The following is an 18,435-nucleotide window of genomic DNA, read 5'->3' as shown; positions in this document are numbered from 1 at the left end:
TCTCATTGGAAGCAATGCCATGACATCATTTGAAGGTTGCATCACGGTCTTAAAGCCCTCACACAACACCATTCCCCAAACTTTTTTCCCGCATTATAAACATTGATTAACATGTTTACATATTCTCAACTGTGTTACTTAAGTTACTCCTTGTTACAGCAATTACTGTACAGTTTGTCATTATCTCTCTTACCCTTGCCTAAAGTCTTCAACTTATAAGACAAGATGTAGGAGCAGAAATAGACCATTCAGCCCATTGAGTTTGCTCCATCATTCTGCCATGGCTGATCTGATAATCCTCATCTCCACTTCCTGTCTTTTCCCCCATACTTCTTGCTTCCTAACTGATTAAAAATATGCCTTGATTCATTTTTGGCGATAGATGAATAAGAAAAAAGCTATAGGAAGACATAGAAACACTTGAAGTAAAATGGTGACCTTTACTGGTTTCCATTAGATCAATGATTTTATTGATCTCATGATGTGACCACACATTCTGAGTGGGTAGTGTGAACCAAGGGATCAAATAAAAGACAATAATAATTCATGAAACACCACCGGTGACGCCTGATTTTGTTCCAGTGGGGCAGGCGGTTCCAGTAGGTCAGAATAATGAGATGAGATGACTGTTTTTATTGAAGATGTAACTTTAAATTGTATTTGAAAGGTTCATGCAGTCTAATTGTACCCTTTCTGTGACATCCCTTATCCAGAGCAGTTGACCATTTTGTAAATTAGACATTTTAGTTCAGTAATGTTTATTATAGTTCTGTGCCTGCCTACTTTGGAGTTAGCAGCTCTTTTGGGAAGCAATGTGAATAATTCCACTATTGCCCTGTGGAAGCAAGTTGCTGGACAGTGTAGGAAACTGAGTTGTTATCCGCATCCCATCAACATTTCCAGCAGAGTGGGGGGGAGGATTAAACAAGCTGGGCAGTAAGTAAGTCTGGATTTTTCTTCACTGTCTGAACTAGTCATACTGGTGTCCCTTCATTGGACTAAGAATATGTGAGCAAATGTGTGAAGTCTTGAAAGCAGAAGGTCTTTGCAAATGTTTTGAACATTTCATGAGCAAACTGTGGGTTTTTGTTGGAAGTAATAATATCTGGGATTCCGTGGGCAGAAAACATCTCACACAGCACTCTCCAAATGGTTTCAGTGATCATTGATGCCTGTTATTTAACTTCAAATTATGTTAAGGTGTAATTAACCAAAAAGAGGTAAGAATTAACATATACCAAGTAGGTATATGCCCATACAAACCCAAAGTCCATCAGGAAATTCAATTGGAATGAGAGGGCCCGACCATTCAAAACTGTGTATAACTCATGTATGACAATTAACAACAAAGTGCTCTAACTATCTGGAAATCCCTGACGGTAAAATAGCCACATAAGCTCTTCCTCTGCACTTAGTTGTATCTAAAAGCCCTGTGTGAATCCTCTGAAGATTGTCATTCTGCAATGAATAGGACATTGCCAGCTGATCATCAAAAAACAGTGAATCTTTGATAATAGAGCAGTGCTGTCTGTGTTCAAAGGAAGTCTTCATAGCACAATGTGCAAACTGAATGCCAGGTCATTCTTGGATGCTATGCTTATGAACAATGATGCAGGGAGGATTCATCGCCTGCTCCTTTCTGATGAGGTTCAGACTGTTTGATGTGGCTGGCCAAAACAGTACTATTGCCTGGGCATTCAAGTTTACTTCAGCCCCAAAATCATCATCATCAGATATGAATACATCAACTGTGGCTCTGGAAAGAGCATCTGCTTACCTTTGATATTTGTTTTGGACATATTATATCTCAGACGAGAATCTCATAAGTCTGAGGCAACATTGTTATATATGAGTAGTCATTTCTAAAAACTTTTCTCATCCAATAACAAGACCGAAGGTTAAGGATCTGGTTTAATTGTAACTTTCCGATCCAAAACATAATCAGAATATTTTTCACAGACTCAGTAGCCACGAAAGCCTCTTTCTCAATGGTGGCATTCTTGGATTCTGCATCCAACAATGCCCTTGAAGCACAATACAGGTTTTTTAACATCCTTCAGGCTGTTCTCGAAAAAGAACCACCCCAATACCTGTACTCCAATATCGTTGCTAACTATGTTACCTAGCAAACAAACAGAATCTGTAGGGACCTATATTTGTCATTCAGTGTAAGATCTGCTGCTTGGGAATGTTTCGGGACATCACGTAATCTCATGGAGCTGGATAGTTTCACCAGGTATTGGGATATCACCCATGTGACTTATAGTGCCATTTTGTCCCTGTAGAATATTGAACACAGTATACTGGAAAATTCCAAAACAAAAGCAATACTAAAGGTAGTCTATTGAAACAGTATTAACTGAAAAGGATAATTGAAATGGTAAGGAGCCAAGATATCTCATCCAGAATGAACTGTCAAAATGCAATATTGGCTTTCAGATTCCTAGATATTCCACTGGTGGAAAGTTTAGCCAAACTTTCATCAACTGTGGACATAGGATTAATTTCTCTATCATCTGCTATATTGAGTAGAGTGAGATCCACTAGTATTGAGCCATTGATCTGGGGAACTGTGATTGTGTCTGACCTTCATTCTGTAGGTTCAGTCACTGGGAAGATAACTTCCATATTGACCACTCTTGCTGTTAATGGATGAGGAATTTGGCTATGTACAAACAGACAAAATGGTTTGGCATCAGCATTGAAAACAAATTTGGGAGGCACTTTAAGTTCTCCTAATCCTATGAACAATTTGGAATACTGGTCAGCAGTTCCTGTACAGTTCCTGTACACTATATAGGAGATTAGGGCAAAACATGCCTTCTTACGCAGTAGAGAATATTGATGGAGGCTGATGATGTGTGATTGTTAAATGTCAGCATGATATGTAACTCCCCTTTAACTGTAGGTTTGCTATTTCTCACTGAACGCAACTTTAAATCTAGAGGTGATATGTTTGGCTTTATCACCTGAGCTATCTGTGATCCTGACATAAGAATTCGGCTTAAATTTGATTGGATAACTAGTTACTTAGTTGAATTCTGTCAAGTGTATATCAAGTGTCTGTTTAATTTCTCCTAAGGAAGAGTAACATTGGTTTTCCATAAGTAGTTGTTGCGCATGTAAAGAAACTTGCCCCATTGCAGTATTGACCTGTTCTTCAAGGCTCTGTTCCAAGGCATGAACATATATGTTGACCTAGAAACAATTTGGTTTACAGCTTAAAAAAAAGCAAAGGACTGCAGATGTTGATATCAAAAACAAAAACAGAAATTGCTGGAAAAGTTCAGCAGGTCTGGCAGCATCTGTGGAGAGAAAGTAGAATTATATTTTGAGTCCAGTGACCATTCTTCAGCTTGGTGTGTTCTTGAGACTGTAGAACATCTTCAGAAGTGATCTTTTTTCCTAAAATTAAACCATTGTTAGAGTAAGCTGATGTTGGAGTCACACCTGTGACAAGACACTGCAGGATTAAATTATTTAGGAATTCATGCAAAATTGTCACACGCACTATACCTTTCAAATGAGAAGTCTGTCTGCTCTAGTTGAATGCTCTTTTATGCTTTAAGTACATAATGCTCTTCATAGGTTGTTCCGTATTAAATTGAGCTTCTGCTGTCTCAAGTCTTTTTGAACAATCTTCAAAGTTTTGTATTTGCTGCTGTTTTGACTGCTCATTTGAGATTTAGATCTCTTGTGATTAGTTGATTAATCTAAAAGCTCGACGATGATTCTATTGCAAATAAATTCTTATTGCAAGTTTCCATAGTTTCATGGTTCAAATAGTACACATAGGTTATCAATAGAGCTATCTGCAGCCACTTCTGGGAGTTAGTATCTGCTATTGAAGCAATGATCTCACCAGTGTCTTTTTTTTGTTCATCAAGTGAAACATTGATTGAAAGCTGTTATGACCTTATCAAACATAATTTGTTTCTCATTGATCTGTTGCTAATGTATGACATGATCTGATGTTCTTCTCATGTATTAGAGAAGTGTACTAACCTGTTCCATCATTAGATTTGGTATCCAGTGCTGAAGCTGTTTGGAAGTTTAGGTCTGCTTTCATATTTGCCATATTGCAAATCTATTAAATGGATCTGATAGCTTGAATTTCTCTGACGGAAAGATTAATACTAGTGAATGTAATTGCATTGACTGATAGACACTTAAGGTTGTTGGTCATTTTCTTGAATTGGACAAGGACTATGAGGATCTCCTTGGACAATGCATATTCTGTTGAACTGTTGTATTCCTTGTTGATTAAAGTAGTTGAATGTTTGTTGTTGTAAAGGTTATTATCACAGCAATAAAATTGAAAGCTGTTGAAATTTCTGCTGTTCCAAACACTGTTTTCAATGTAAAGTACAGATTTCCTTTATCAATATGTCATCTTAAGATGAATGAAAATGTTTATTTTCCAAGATGGCTGAAAGATTTCCTAAAGATCTGAGGGTAGAAACTGCCTCTAAATGGCTTCAATCAATAAGATTAATTGATTTTATTTTTGTATCAAAGAAGGCTGCCATGACAACGTTGACGTCAATTTTTCTTCTGCATCTGACATACTTTTGCACTGAATTCAACACTATACAAACAAGTTCTCGTTCTTTATCTTTATCTTTGATGTCAATTTTTAACATTTAAACTCACTAAAGCTGAGTAGTTACTAAATAAAACTAGCTGACTTTATAATAAAGATTTAGCTAATTTAGGATTCTAAGACTACCAGTGGAATGTTCCCAGCCCCTGAATGATGCCAGCCATGATGAGAAACTTGGGGAAATTGGGAGAGATGTATAGTGAGGCCTTTCTCTGCACTGCGATCAAAAGCCCCATTTTCCAAAGATAGTGGATGTCACCATGAAAATCTTGTTAATGAACAGCAAGTGGCATATTAACATGGATTCTCACACATTTTTAACCTCAGTATTAATTAAACTCACCTCGTTAATATGTAGTTTCCTGTTCTGCTGTCTGCCAGATAAAAACTAAATGCCAAGAGGCCCCAACATGAAAAACAGAGCAGTTAGCTGCCAATACCATCGCCCTGTTTACACCTTGGAACCTCTATCTTGGACATCTGACATCAACATTTCAGGGCACACTCCATGATGGCCACCTGAAACCCCAGCACAGACACTGATATCCAACATGTACCGGCCTCACTGCATCATCATTGCACAACTCCTATCTACTTACAGCACGCTTCTGCACTTCAATGCTACACTTTGGAGCACACCACGACCTTACATTGCAATACTGCTGCCAGGGCACTTTACACGCAGGGACCGAGCTCATGGCTTAGACTAGGGAGAATCCAAGGCATCCTCATTCACTCTCTTAGTGCTCACTCGCTCTGTGTCTGTTTTAATGTTGACAGCATGCCATGCCCTGTCTTGCTTTTGGGCACTTTGCCTCTTTAGCTCCAGCTTAAGGCAAAACTCACAGTACTTCTACCTTAATCTGCCTAGCGCAGATACAATCCCACACAAATTGTTATGGTTTTTAGCAGTCATCAGTCAAAGTGTTGGACATACTGTTGTACAACACTGTGCTCTGTCTGTGTTACTTCTGCATCATGTGCCAGCAGTTCACAGAGCAAATGTATTGCATGTGCTTTAAGCAAACAGCCATGTCTCAAAAGTCGAAGGAGAGTAGACCTTATTCAGTTCCAGGGAGACACTTTCATGGAGGGGCTCCTAATGCAGTAAGTCAAGGGCAGCCTCCAATATCAGAACAGGGGATTAGAAATGGTCAGTCAGCCGCTTGGGGAAAGTGGCTAGGGGTAAGTGGTCCATATCTTTATAGTCAGGAAGTGGGTCATGGTAAGTCTTTTAGATCCAGTGAGACTCAATTCTTTGCTTCCTTCCTGAAAGAAAACACAGAGTGCTATGGAGCTGAAAACGGCTGGGACCATGCCCAGAGGGAACAGGGTAAATGTTTCATTCAATGAGAGAGGTGCCTTTAGTTTTGAACAATTGAGACCCTTCAAAGGATTACAGCATTACATAGATCACCCACATTAAAGCTGAAACACAATTAGCACATGATGTGTAAACCTTTGGCATTAATCTACTGTCTCGAGTCCAATTTCCTACCCCCAACACTCTTAACCATATCATGCAACGTTATGAATCAGTCCCTCTAATGGCTTTAGTGCACTAGAAATATACTGACACCTGGAAAGATTAACCTTAGTTGCCAAAGTACCAATCACCTGCCATTTACCTATAGTCTGCAAACAGAAGTTGCTTGTATCAAACATTATGATGTGCACAGTATGGCCAGGTTCTGTACCTTCAATGTTGTAGATGCAGCTAGATAAACATTTTCTCATACAACTGATGAAGAAAATGAACATATATTTATAAATGTGAGGAAATATTCATAGTGACATGTCACCCATGTCACTGTGCTCTCAGAAAATTGTCGCCTTCTTTCCTTCACTCCCATAATATCTTGGTACGGTCCTGGTCTCTGCAGTTAGGGTGAAGGAACCAGCTCTAATCTGGACCCTGTTAGCCTCAGAGTTTCGGTTGGGCAACTCAAGTGACATTTGTGCCTTGAGGCTTCAACATGCTGAGTGCGCCTTGCCCGAAGGTGTGTGCACCCTCCTCAGTATGACCTCCTACTGGGCTGAAGGTGGCAGGGTCGAGGTGGAAGGCCCAGCTGCCTCTGGAGCGTTCTCAACACAAACATCTGTGGGGGCTGTCTGGTGTTTTTCCTCTAGCTGGGTGCTTACTGGCACCACCCAGTCCTTGTGAGAAAGGAGCATCTGGAGTGAAGTCATTGAACACCAGTGGCTACAGCGATGGAGTGCAGGTTTGTGTACATATCCAGCCGACATTCACACTGCTGGACCTGGCTCTCTGTGGCAGCTGCCAATCTGCCCATGGGGGCTAGCCAGATGTTCACCTGCCTGAGGCAGCAGGATTTCAATGTATTGGTGCAGTCAAGTTGCCCAGTGCCTTTGATGAACCTGCCTAGAGTTTTTGTGTCTGTTTGGCCAGTTCAGTGAAGTCACAAATTGCCAACAACTTGGGGTCCTCTCCTGTCTGGGCCTGAGCAGATGCCCAGTCTTCCACAGTCCTCTGAATGCCAGCCACCTGGGTTTTTCTCCCTTGGCCAGCTGTGGAGACATGGCAGTGAAGTGTTCAGTTGGTGCTCCCGGCAAGGTGTCATACCTGAACTGGTGAGGTGTGTAGCCTCTGGGACATCTGTGTTCTCTTCCTCAGAGATATTGGTGGGAATGTCTTGTAGTGCTACAGTGGCAACTGTAGTAATGTGACTGGTACTTGATTTGAGACAAAATAGAGAATGCATTGCAGACAAGGGTAAACGGTGCGGCATGTCGATAACACATTTACAGTCGAGGTAATGGGAGAGTAACACAGCAAAATACAATAATTCTTACTTGAGCGCCATGACATGGATGATTCCTTGTCACCACAGTCCTCACTTGTGATTGCCAAGATCTCCTTGTAGGGGCAGAGGAACTGAAAATCAGGCACACTACCACCATCTAGAGTGCTTTGGCCCTATTTTGAGCTGTCTTCTTTTGGAATGAGACAAAGGGAGATATTGTGTGAGGTCGGGGGGAAAGGTGGTGAGGTGTTGCAAGTGAACGAGGAGCAGCGCAGCAACCATGCAGGGTTAGCATTGGGGCGGTGGCGGGGATTGGGCTGGGTAAAAGTGAGTGAGGGAAATACTTCATGCAACAATGAGAGTGTCAGGGTCTCTGTGAGAGGCAGGCACAGTAGCAGAGACAGAGTGAGCATGAGGTAATTGAGAGAAGATGGTGGCATTTTACCTGGCAAAACAGAAAAGGTCCTTGATTTTCTTGCAGCACTGTTGGCTATTCCTCTGGAATGAAGGGTCTAGGCCCGAAACGTCAGCCGTTCTGCTCCTATGATGCTGCTTGGCCTGCCGTGTTCATCCAGCTCTGCACCTTGTTGTCTCGGATTCTCCAGCGTCTGCAGTTCCTACTATCCCCAATAAACAAGACATTTTGGCAAATACAGGTGTTTGGGCAGGTGATGTGTTGAGGCCATTAATTGACCATTTAAGGACTTTAATTGCTGGCGAATCAAGAGAGTCCTCAGTGGACCTTCTTGACCAGCATCTACTTTGTGAGGATGTGAGAAGGGGATGAGTATTTGTCCAGGTCCAATTCCTTCTCACCACCTCTAAGGAGAAAATTATGTCCTATAACGCTATTTAAGGAGCTGCAAGCACAGTCTAATTTTGTTTATGATGATGAATAGAAGCAATAGCTGGATAAAGGCCTGACATAGGTGCAGAGATAGTAAGATTTGCCAATGCTGCAGCCTCTTTGATATAAAAAAATGTGTTCATGATCGCAATAAACATAATCTTGAAAACATGTCAGTAGCAATGTAACAATAATACAGGAATTCTCTCTCATTCATATTCAAACAATTGAACTATATTATTGAAACCCATTATAATTGGAGAAAATTAAGTTTGGATTTTCCTTCAGTCATGGAGTCCTGTTAATTGGTATCTCTGTCCACATGCTCAAAACCAATTTGAAACCTAACCTGCACTAACACCAACTCCACACTGCTCCCTGCAACCCCGCCGCCCACCTCCCAAACTCACCCCATCCCACCAATGCCCTAACTTGGGGTTGGGATGATTTCAAATTCATACTGGACTGTCAGCAGGGTATTGTCAGTAGCGCTACAAGACTGCCACTGCCACTGTAACAATAGAAGTACCAGGAACTGATTGAATGCACATAGGGGAGTTGCAGGTCAGATGACTGGTCAGAATACAAAGCATGGTAGAGAATGGCTGAAAGGTTCATCAAATAACTTAAGAGTGTGATAGAAAGCTAGATACAAATGTAAAACAGATAGCAGGAGTTTCTATAGCCACCTAAAAAGAAAAAGAGTAAGTAGTGTTGATTACCTGAAGGGTAAAAATGGGAATTTACTGGGAGTTAAGAAAGAAATAGCAGATGTAATGAATAAATATTTTGCTGCTCTATTTACTATAGAAGATACAAGAAATACACAGGAATGTCTATAAATCAGGAGGTTGAAGGAAGAGAAGAATTTGGAGAGAAAAGCAGTACTGTCAGAGCTACAGGTTGATAATTCTCCAAGTCCTATTGAACTTCATTTTGGCATCTTAAAAGATATGGTTAATGACGCTGTAGATGTGTTGGTGTTAATTTTCCAAAATTCATTAGATTCTGTAAAGTTTCTATGAGATTGCAAAGTAGCAAATATAACATGTCCATTCAAGAAGAGAGGAAGGATGAAAGTAGGAAACTATAGACCAGTGAGCTTGATGTCTGTTATGGAAAAAGATTTTAGAATCAATCACTGAGGAGGTTACAACTGGGCACTTGGGAAAAGTACTCAAGGTAACTGGGAAGAGTCAGCATAGTTTTGTGAAAAGGCAACAATGTTTATTGGAATTCTTTGAAGGAGTAACATTTACTGTGGATAAAGAGGAACCTTTGCAAGTACTTTGCTTTTATTTCCAGAAGGCATTTAACAGGTTCCACATAAAAGGTTATTGCACAAAGTAGGAGCTCATGGTGTAAAAGGTAACGTACCAGTATGGACAGAAGATTAGCTGCCTGGCTGTAAACTTAATTGGTCTTTTTCAGTTTGGCAGGATGTGATGAATGGGTCCCATACTGGTTTGTGCTGGGCCCCCAAACTTTCACAATTTATATAAATGACCTAGATGAAAGAATCAGGGCATGGTGTCTTAAATTGGAGTTGACACAAAGATAAGTAGGAAAGTATATTGTAGAAGTGACAGAACAAGGATGCAAATTTATGCAGATAGGTTAAGTGAGTGGCTGATTGAGTACAATGTGGAATGATGCAAAGTTGTTCACCTTGGCAGGTAGAATAAAAACAAGAGTATTATTAAAACAGTGAATGAATGCAAGGTTGAAGGGCCAAATGGCTCCTATCTTCTTTGTTTCTATGGAGTCAATTACAGCAATATTCAATGTTTCAGATTAAAAACAAATGAGTGCAGAGACTCATTACAGGTAAGGTTGAGGGTGCAAAGTCTGAAAGAATACACATTGAAATACACCTTTCTTTACAGTTATTCTTTATTAAATGTAAAAAAAATTAAAACCCTCAAAGTTAACATTTTCCATAGCAAGAATGTGCTATGGATGAAGCACTGTTTTCAAAGAAAACAAGTTTTGATTCTATTACTATTAAAACTTCAATATGACATAAGAGAAGCCCTATAAAACAGTGATACATTCAAAATATTGTAATATGGTGATTAAAGGTCTCAGAGACAAGTCATGCAGTTATACCCATTGCACCAGGATCTGCACAGTTTTTCTGTCTCTACACAAAACATATAACAACATAAAGTCACAGAAGAAATTTCTTACTAATACTTAATAAATTCACTAAGAAAAATACAGACACCAGCTCCAAAATAACATCAATCCATAAATCACAAAACAGATGCCTGACTCTTGAGTTTTTTTTTAGAAAAAGCATTACATTATTGCAGAAACAAAGAACAAAATAAAAATCACTTTTTGGTCACAGTTTATTATATTTATTATAATAGCACATAGCTGCTGTGCTTTTAAATTGCTAAAAATGCATTTTTTCATAAGGTTCTATTTGAACTGACGTTGGGCAGAGACAGCTACTCATTTAACACCTTCAAAATGTGAACAGGTGGCAGAAGCTATCCTGTACCAGAAAAATTATCCGCAATAAACTAATATGCTCATCTCAGGTGTCCTCCAACATAAAGCGATTCAACAAAAGAAATATGGTAAAATGAGCCATGTTTTTACATAACTAACTGAATTAATGCAGCTATTGAGAGGTGTTGCATACTAAGCCAAGAAAAGACACAAAAAAATTAAAAAGATGAAATTTTAATTGAGGACTATCATCAAGTTAACACTGCACCCTAGTTTAGTGATGCTGGCTCAGCTGACACTTTAAAAAGATTATATGAAATGCTGACAAAGCAAAGGAATATTAGACCTACGTCATTCCTCCGTATCCACGAGGGTTCTGTTCCTAAGAATCCCCCCAAATAATGAAGTTTGCTTGTTGAAAATAGGTTAAAAATTGCCCGCAGATGTTGATTTTTGTTGTTACTTTCTTTTTGGTATGAATAAGCAAATTCATGGCTTGTGATTTCATGGATACTGAGGATTTTAATTCTGTGTTTGTGAATGGGCTTTGAGTGCATCCAAACTGAGCCCAGAATATGCACATGTACTAATAAGTAAAGATGTTTAACCTGTTTCAAAATCAGGACTTGGATGAAGAAATGGCCCCCAGGGCAGGTGGGAGTTTCACGACCTTTTTATATTCCTTCACTTTTACACTACAACAGCCCAATACTCTGTCATCTAGTCAGCTAGACAATCTTTGTGATACAAGATTTACAGAGCAGCATTAATTATGCTAAGACTCTACTCCTTCACTAGCCTGGATCCAGTAATAGGAATTCAAAATTACAGAAGTCAGTAAAACATCACAAAGATGCTAGAGGAAAGTCTTTTAAATACATTAAACTTTTGTGTACTAGTTTTGGAAACTATTTCTAGGTTTATTATACTTATTGGCAATTACCATAAAATACACGTCAGAAAGTATATCAAATTTTAATTACTCAGCAGCACCGGTAATGGAGATAATTGTTCCCAATTAAAAAATTCTAACATTGAGTATCATGCTTGTCTCTTGTTTGGTCAATTCTCAGTTGGGCATCTTCACTATATGGTTATGGGGCAATTGTGCCTCTCCATAGGTAGTTTATGGGCTATTTTTAGAATGACATGTGTGCTTTCCCAAATCAACGTACTCTACAATTTGCAGCAGTGAGGATGAATGGCCTACGAGGAATGGAAAGCCTTCAATGAGAAAGAAAGCAATTTAAAGGAATTGGATAAAGAATTTCGGCAACTTAAACTGCAATACCATAAGCTTTTCTAGCAGCAAATATCTAAGTTTTCAGTTCTTTTGAAAAAGTCACTGCATTAAGTAGAAGACAACTTTCAAATTTCTTAAAAATATAAATTGCACTTTAAAAAGGCTGGTTCCTGCTTCCAGACACGATACGCAGGAGGGACCTTCATAAGAATAATATATACATCTTAAAATCACAACTAATTATAAAACTCCTTTTTATATGGAAACATTCTACTTACAGATCAAATAGCCAGTTTTCTAAGTTATGTTTGTACTTGGGCAGGATTATAATATGATTAGGCAGAGTCAATATAAAGAGAAATTGTGTTTGACAAATTTACTAAATGTGGATGTATCAATGCAGATAAATAGGAACCAATGCATGCAGTATATTTAGATTTGCAAAAGGCATTTGACAAACTGCCACACAAAAGGTTGTTACACCAGATAACAGCTCATGGAAGGAAAAACAGAGTAAACATTTCAAATCTAGTGACCCGGGTCACTGGACTCAAAATGTTAACTCTGTTTTTTCTCCACAGATGCTGCCAGACCTGCTGAATTCTTGCAGCACGTTCTATTTTTGTTTCATATCTCCAGCATTTGCAGTTTTTTATTTTATGACATAAAGGCTCCTGAAGTTGGGAGCAATATAATACCATTTACGGAGCTTAAAATGAGACATGGTTTCCACTTTCAAAATAGATAATTAAAATATACTTTCTTTCCAAATATCTAGTGGCAAATGTAGACAATCCCAAAGACTTCATAAAGCTAGCAAGGTAGCTAATTAGTTCAAACATTAGTTATCATAGTAAAGTCTAAGAAGAAAATGCTCAGATCCACAATAGATGTTTTATTACAATTCTATACCATATTCCCTGTTTTAATTATAAACTAGCACCTAAATTATAAAATTCTTAGATTTTGAATTTGGAAAATATATAATACACAATTTAAGAGAACGAGTGCAATATATTATCAAATGTTAAAATTGATTAAATCTTTTTTTGACTCCATAATATTTGCATAAAGAGAATCATGCACTAAATAATTAGCGAATTGTTTCAACAAAGAATCGTTTTCAATAGTGGTATGGGAATTCGATGAAGTGAAAGCAATGCTAATTAGAAGTCTAGACTTTGGAATCCAAAGCCAATTTGAATGTTTTTCAAGCATTTTAAAACAAAACAGCAGATCTGGAAAATCCTGAGTTCCCTCCTTCATGTTGGGCAGCTATATCCCAACTATTTTCTTACAGTAATATCATCAGCATTCACCAAAGCATTCCTCGTTCTGTAATGCACCAGCAGATCCTTCCAGGGATTGCTACAGCGCAGTAAATATTCATTTCCTAGAAAAACAGAAGATTGATGTTGATTTAAATTATTGAGTATTATTCAGTACATTGTAACCTCTCAAATCTGGAATACTTGGGTCCAAGTTCTAGGTTTCAGAATTTCATCGATTGTGTAACGATGCTAGAATCCCGAAACATTAGTTTGTCAATTGTAAAACATCATATATATAAATACTTAACTGAAACATAAAAGCCATGGTAAAACATTATAAAACAGTAAGAAGAATTGTTCTATTCATTCAAATACTAATGAACTTTTCTGAATCCATGCCTTCCTGATTTGTTCCAGCATCTGAAGAGTCAGGTGACTCAGTTGGTTCTGTTGAGAAAACATCCAGATAACTGGCATTTCCAGTTTCTATCCAATCCAATTTACACCGAACTCATGAAACCACCTGTTGAATTCTTCTGCTAATTTACTCAAGTGCACACTTAAATTTCCAAACCATTTCACTTTGACTATGGTTTGCCTTTCTAGCATTTTCTCCAAACTCATAACAGTAGCAGCACTTTGTTTATTAATTGGCTGTCAGAGATTCTGTGATCAAGCAGTTGATTGCAATCTACATGTTGGAGACCATGGTCCTTGAGTGAGGGAGGGAGCTCAGGCAGATGAGAAAATAATTAGCAGAGCTAAATGTGTTCATACTTTATATAACTAAATGGAGAAATACTCAGTACTCCAGCACGAGTTAGGTTACTTTCTAAATATGCTTGCATGCCCAGGTTCCTACTATCTCTGTTCAGAGAGTACAAAGTTCACATTTAAACCAGTTATATTCAAAAGCAACGACCAGCACCACACTTTGCAAGATCTTACTTCATATCAGAAAAAGTGCCTTTCACCTGAGTATTGTTTTTCTGGGGAGTTATCTACAAACTACTCTAAGCCACTACTGCTCTGCTAATGCTGATTTTGGCAAGATAAGGTCAATGCAGAATATTGATTGCGCACTTCCTGGGTCCTTGTACCAGTAATACACTTGGTGCCTGATCAGGTGACCTGGCTTCAGGAATTGAGGGGTAGGGTAGTGTATTGTAGGCAGTTGAAAGCACCCCTTAGTCCTTACCTTCACACAGTCTTTCTTGTGATACCCACTCTGTATTACCTATGCCATCCTCATTCACCTTTACCCTCACCAATCCTGGGCCTAAGGTGGGTGCATTTCAGCAGCTGCCACCACCTACATTGCAAATGGTAATCAGGACCTGCCATTTTGTGACTGGCCGACTTCTTCCAGCTGGCACAGCTTCACTTGCCATCTTCAATCTTAGGGAAGGTTGGATGATTGCTGCTTAATTTCGTAAAATGGCAGGTATTCCCCATGGAGCTGACAAGTGAGACCGCTGTTAGCCCATATTCTCTCTCTGATGGTCAAAGAAACAGCAATGCTAACAGATGCACGTGGGAGGGAGAAACTAAACCTTAATTCTTAACACCTTACAAGCATTGGACATTTTAGACATTGTTGTGTGATAGGATCAGGAGGGAAAGGGATGTTGGAACTCTCCTCTCAAGCACGTAGCTGGTGTCATTTTTTATTTCTCATTCTTCACCTTGTTACTGTCTCACCCACATGAACATGCACAGCAGCACAACAAACTAGGATACTTTCCCATATATGTGTCTACTTTAAGTGGCATCTTAATTCAAGAATTCTAAAATTGGTTTTTCTCTAAGATGTAAGGGTTATTACAATAATGACTCACAAAACTGAATCTCAGAAGGATGTTAATTGTGTGCTACCTGCTGGAAGAGGAGGAAAATCAAAGAATAATTTGCAGACAGGTGTATCTGCAGTAAGGTAAAAAGTTGGGATTCACCTATTGGCACTGCCCCCGTGAGTGGCATAGCTCAGACTTAGACTGAACCATCAGCCTCACAGCACCAAACACAGATGCTATTACTGCTTCATCTTTAATTGTGCAGAATCTGATTCTGCCTCTGGATGGCAGTATTTGCCTTCTGATTAAGTTGTTTGGGTTTCTGAAATCAGATGATGAGTGCCTGAATTTTATTTCCTTCCAAGCATAAATATGCTTGCATTGTATTCAAGGAAGTATTTACATTTTGGCAAAATGCAAATGTGGGGTTCTATTTTCGATCTGTTCTATTTCTTAGAATGCATTCCTTTCCAGTGCATCATGAAGTAAGAGACTAGACAGACTAGTGTTCTTGGTTCTTTAGAATTAAGGGGTCAACTTCCCTTGAAACAAAATCCTTGCTGAGGAGTGTGGGATTTCCACTGCATTGTACACAAATGTGTGAAGGATTAAGCCTGAAATATTTTACGTTCTTTTGCATCTTCTTTTTCTTAGTTTTCTTTTAGAAATAGCCCAAATTTAAGGCATACAAGCCTGAAATTTGCTATGCAAATATTGAAATGGCTATTTGCTTAGTGTAAGGAATGGGTTTTACTGGCCAGACTCTGAGAATTGCCCAAGAAAATGGTGTGGGCCTTGACCTTGAATTACTGCTGTCCTTTTGTGATGGAATTTCCACAACAGGGTTAAGTAGGGAACCCAGGGATTTTGACTTGCTTTGATGAAGAAGGTTCTTTGTCCTATTCTGAACACTTCCAACAGGTATCACACACAAGAATCTGGAAGATGGTAATCTGGAATCTGGAAATGAGAAGCAGCTGAGGAGGGTTCTGGGACAAGTCAGCTCTCTCACCACAACTGAGAAAGGATTGCAGAAGAATCTTCGGAGGAGCTCCTGGAGACATCACAAGTTCGAAAGTGACATGCTGCACAGGAGGGCTCCAGATTGATGAGTATTAATCAAGTGACTTCTTTCTCCCACTACATTCAATTTGTTAACTCCTCATAGCTTTACAGTTTTAGAGCAGTAGGAATTTGAGTGTAGTGCAGGGTGGAATACTTAGACTGTTGTTTGGAGTATAATAATATTTAGTAAGCCTCTTGTCTGGGAAGCGTTGACTGTAATTTAAGTAACTAGGCAAGATTTATTCATTTACTTACTTACTTATTTTTAATCCAGTAGTCACCAGTGCGTTAGAAACGGTCATTCATGAGGCGTGATGCTTCTCCGGTGAGATTTGGGAAATCAGGGATAGGTCAAAAGTCCCCGACAACTACATCTGCAGGAAATGCGTCCACCTCCTCTCAGAGCACACAGATTGGCTGGAGAACATGTTGGACACATTGAGGAGCATGCAGGTGATAGAAAAAGTCATAGGTAGGAGTTTCAGGGACATTGCTGCAACCGAAGTTGAGGCTGATAAATGAAGGTCAGTTAGGAGGGGCAAACAGTCACAGGAGAAGACCCTTGTGGCTATTCCCCTCTGAAAAAAAGGGGACAGCTTGTCAGGGGATAGCAACAGCAGTAGCCAGAACAGTGGCAACAAAGCTGGCTCTGTTGGACAGCAAGGAGGGTCAAAGTGCAGTTGAGCATTCGGGGACTCTATAGTCAGGACAAAGATAGGCATTTCAGTGGCCATAAGCAAAATTCCAGGATGGTGTGTTGCCTCCCTGGTGCCAGGGTCAAGGATGTCTCTGAGAATGCACAGTACATTCCGAAAGGGAAGGGCAAGCAGCTGGAGTTCGTGGTCCATATTGAAACTAATGACATTGACAAGAAGGATGAGGAGGCCCTGCAAAAGGAATTTAGGGAGTTAGGCAAAAAGTCAAAAAGCAGGACCTTGTAATTCCAGTACGACTCCTTGTGCCACGAGCTAGTTAGGCCAGAAATGGGAAGATAATACAGTTGGCTAATATACTTGGCTAAAGAGTGGATGTATAAGGGAGGGATTTCAATATCTGGCTCGTTAGGATCTCTTCCAGGGCAGGAGGGACCTGTACAAGGACAGGTTGCACCTAAGCTGGAGGACACCAATATTCTTGCGGGGAGGTTTGCTAATGACACTCGAGAGGGTTTAAATTAGTATGGCAAGAGGGGTGGGAGCTGGAGTAGCAGGTCAGGATGTGAGGAGAAGGTACAGTTTAATAGGATGCATAAGTAGGGCCGGTTTAATAAATGAGGCAGGACTATTAGAAGTGTATTGAGTAAGATAGGAGGGAGAAATAATAAAAAGACGCTGAAGGACAGGATAGAGAGTGTACAGCCAAAACTATAGTTCTTTATACAAATGCACAGAGTGTCAGGAACAAATTAAATGAGCTGCAGGCATAGATTCAGATTGGAAACTATAACATAGTAGCCATTATGGCTGCAGGATGGTCAGGACTGGGAACTAAACATATTAGGTTATGAGGATTACAGGTGGGGTAGAGAAAATGCAGAGAGGATAGAGTGGCATTACCGATTAGAAAGAGAATTACTTTCTATGGTGAGGGAGGATGTAATGAGGAGAAAGCACCCAGTGGAGACTTCATAGGTAGAATTGAGGAACTAGAAAGGAATTAAAATCACAACAAGTGTCATATATAGACAACCTGGTAGCAGCTGAGAAATGCTAGATTGTATAAATGCTGAAATTAAGCAACTATGTAGGAAAGACACACTAGTATTAATGGGGGATTTTAATCTTAACATAGACGGGAAAAGACAGGCAAACATCTGCCAGAAAGATTGTGAATTTCGAGAGTGTGTCCGGGATAGTTTCCTATGGCAAGATGTCTTGGATGTGACAAGGGTACTGGATCTAGCAATGAGCAATGAGTCTGATTTAATTAGTGAGCTAGTTGTTTGTGAGCATTTGTGAAATAGTGATCATAATGTGATTGAGTTTCATGTAGCATTTGTAAGGGGTTAGCAAAGGCTGGAGGCTAGAGCTTTGGATTTAGGTAAAGCAAACTTTAATGGGATGAGGCAGAGACTGTCCCATTAAAACTGGGAAGCTCTGCCAATGGGTAAAACAACTGAGGAACAGTGGAGGATGTGGCAGGGTAGGACAACATAGACCTAGTCTCTCCGTAAGTGAAAAAGCACTGGCTTTTTAATATGTATGAAGGAACATTGAATTAGTCATAAGGTCGTAGTTGCTATAACTCTTGTGAACTAGCAGTTTAACAACTCATTTTTGACTTTGAGATAGCAAGAACTGCAGATGCTGGAGTCAGAGGTAACACAGTGTGGAGCTGGAGGAACACAGCAGGCCAGGCAGCATCAGAGGAGCAGGAAAGCTGACGTCA

At 39.5% G+C, this 18,435-nt stretch overlaps 1 protein-coding gene across 2 annotated transcripts in view; it reads right to left on the bottom strand.

Annotated features, from left to right (window-relative positions):
- Nucleotides 1-10,089: 10,089 nt before the first annotated feature.
- helz2a (helicase with zinc finger 2a) overlaps nt 10,090-18,435 on the bottom strand; it is a 102,518-nt gene continuing 94,172 nt past the window's right edge. The window contains exon 20 of one of the 2 annotated variants that reach the window (XM_020534473.2): nt 10,090-13,311. In XM_020534473.2, coding sequence (XP_020390062.2) covers nt 13,205-13,311 — 107 coding nt within the window. In that variant the 3' untranslated portion in view covers nt 10,090-13,204. The remainder of the gene's footprint in view (nt 13,312-18,435) is intronic. The other variant, XM_048608227.1, reaches the window with a different exon arrangement.

This window comes from Rhincodon typus, chromosome 19 (assembly GCF_021869965.1).
Source record: "Rhincodon typus isolate 14 chromosome 19, sRhiTyp1.1, whole genome shotgun sequence".
NCBI lineage: Eukaryota > Metazoa > Chordata > Chondrichthyes > Orectolobiformes > Rhincodontidae > Rhincodon > Rhincodon typus.
This window is presented reverse-complemented; position numbering and strand designations above follow the sequence as displayed.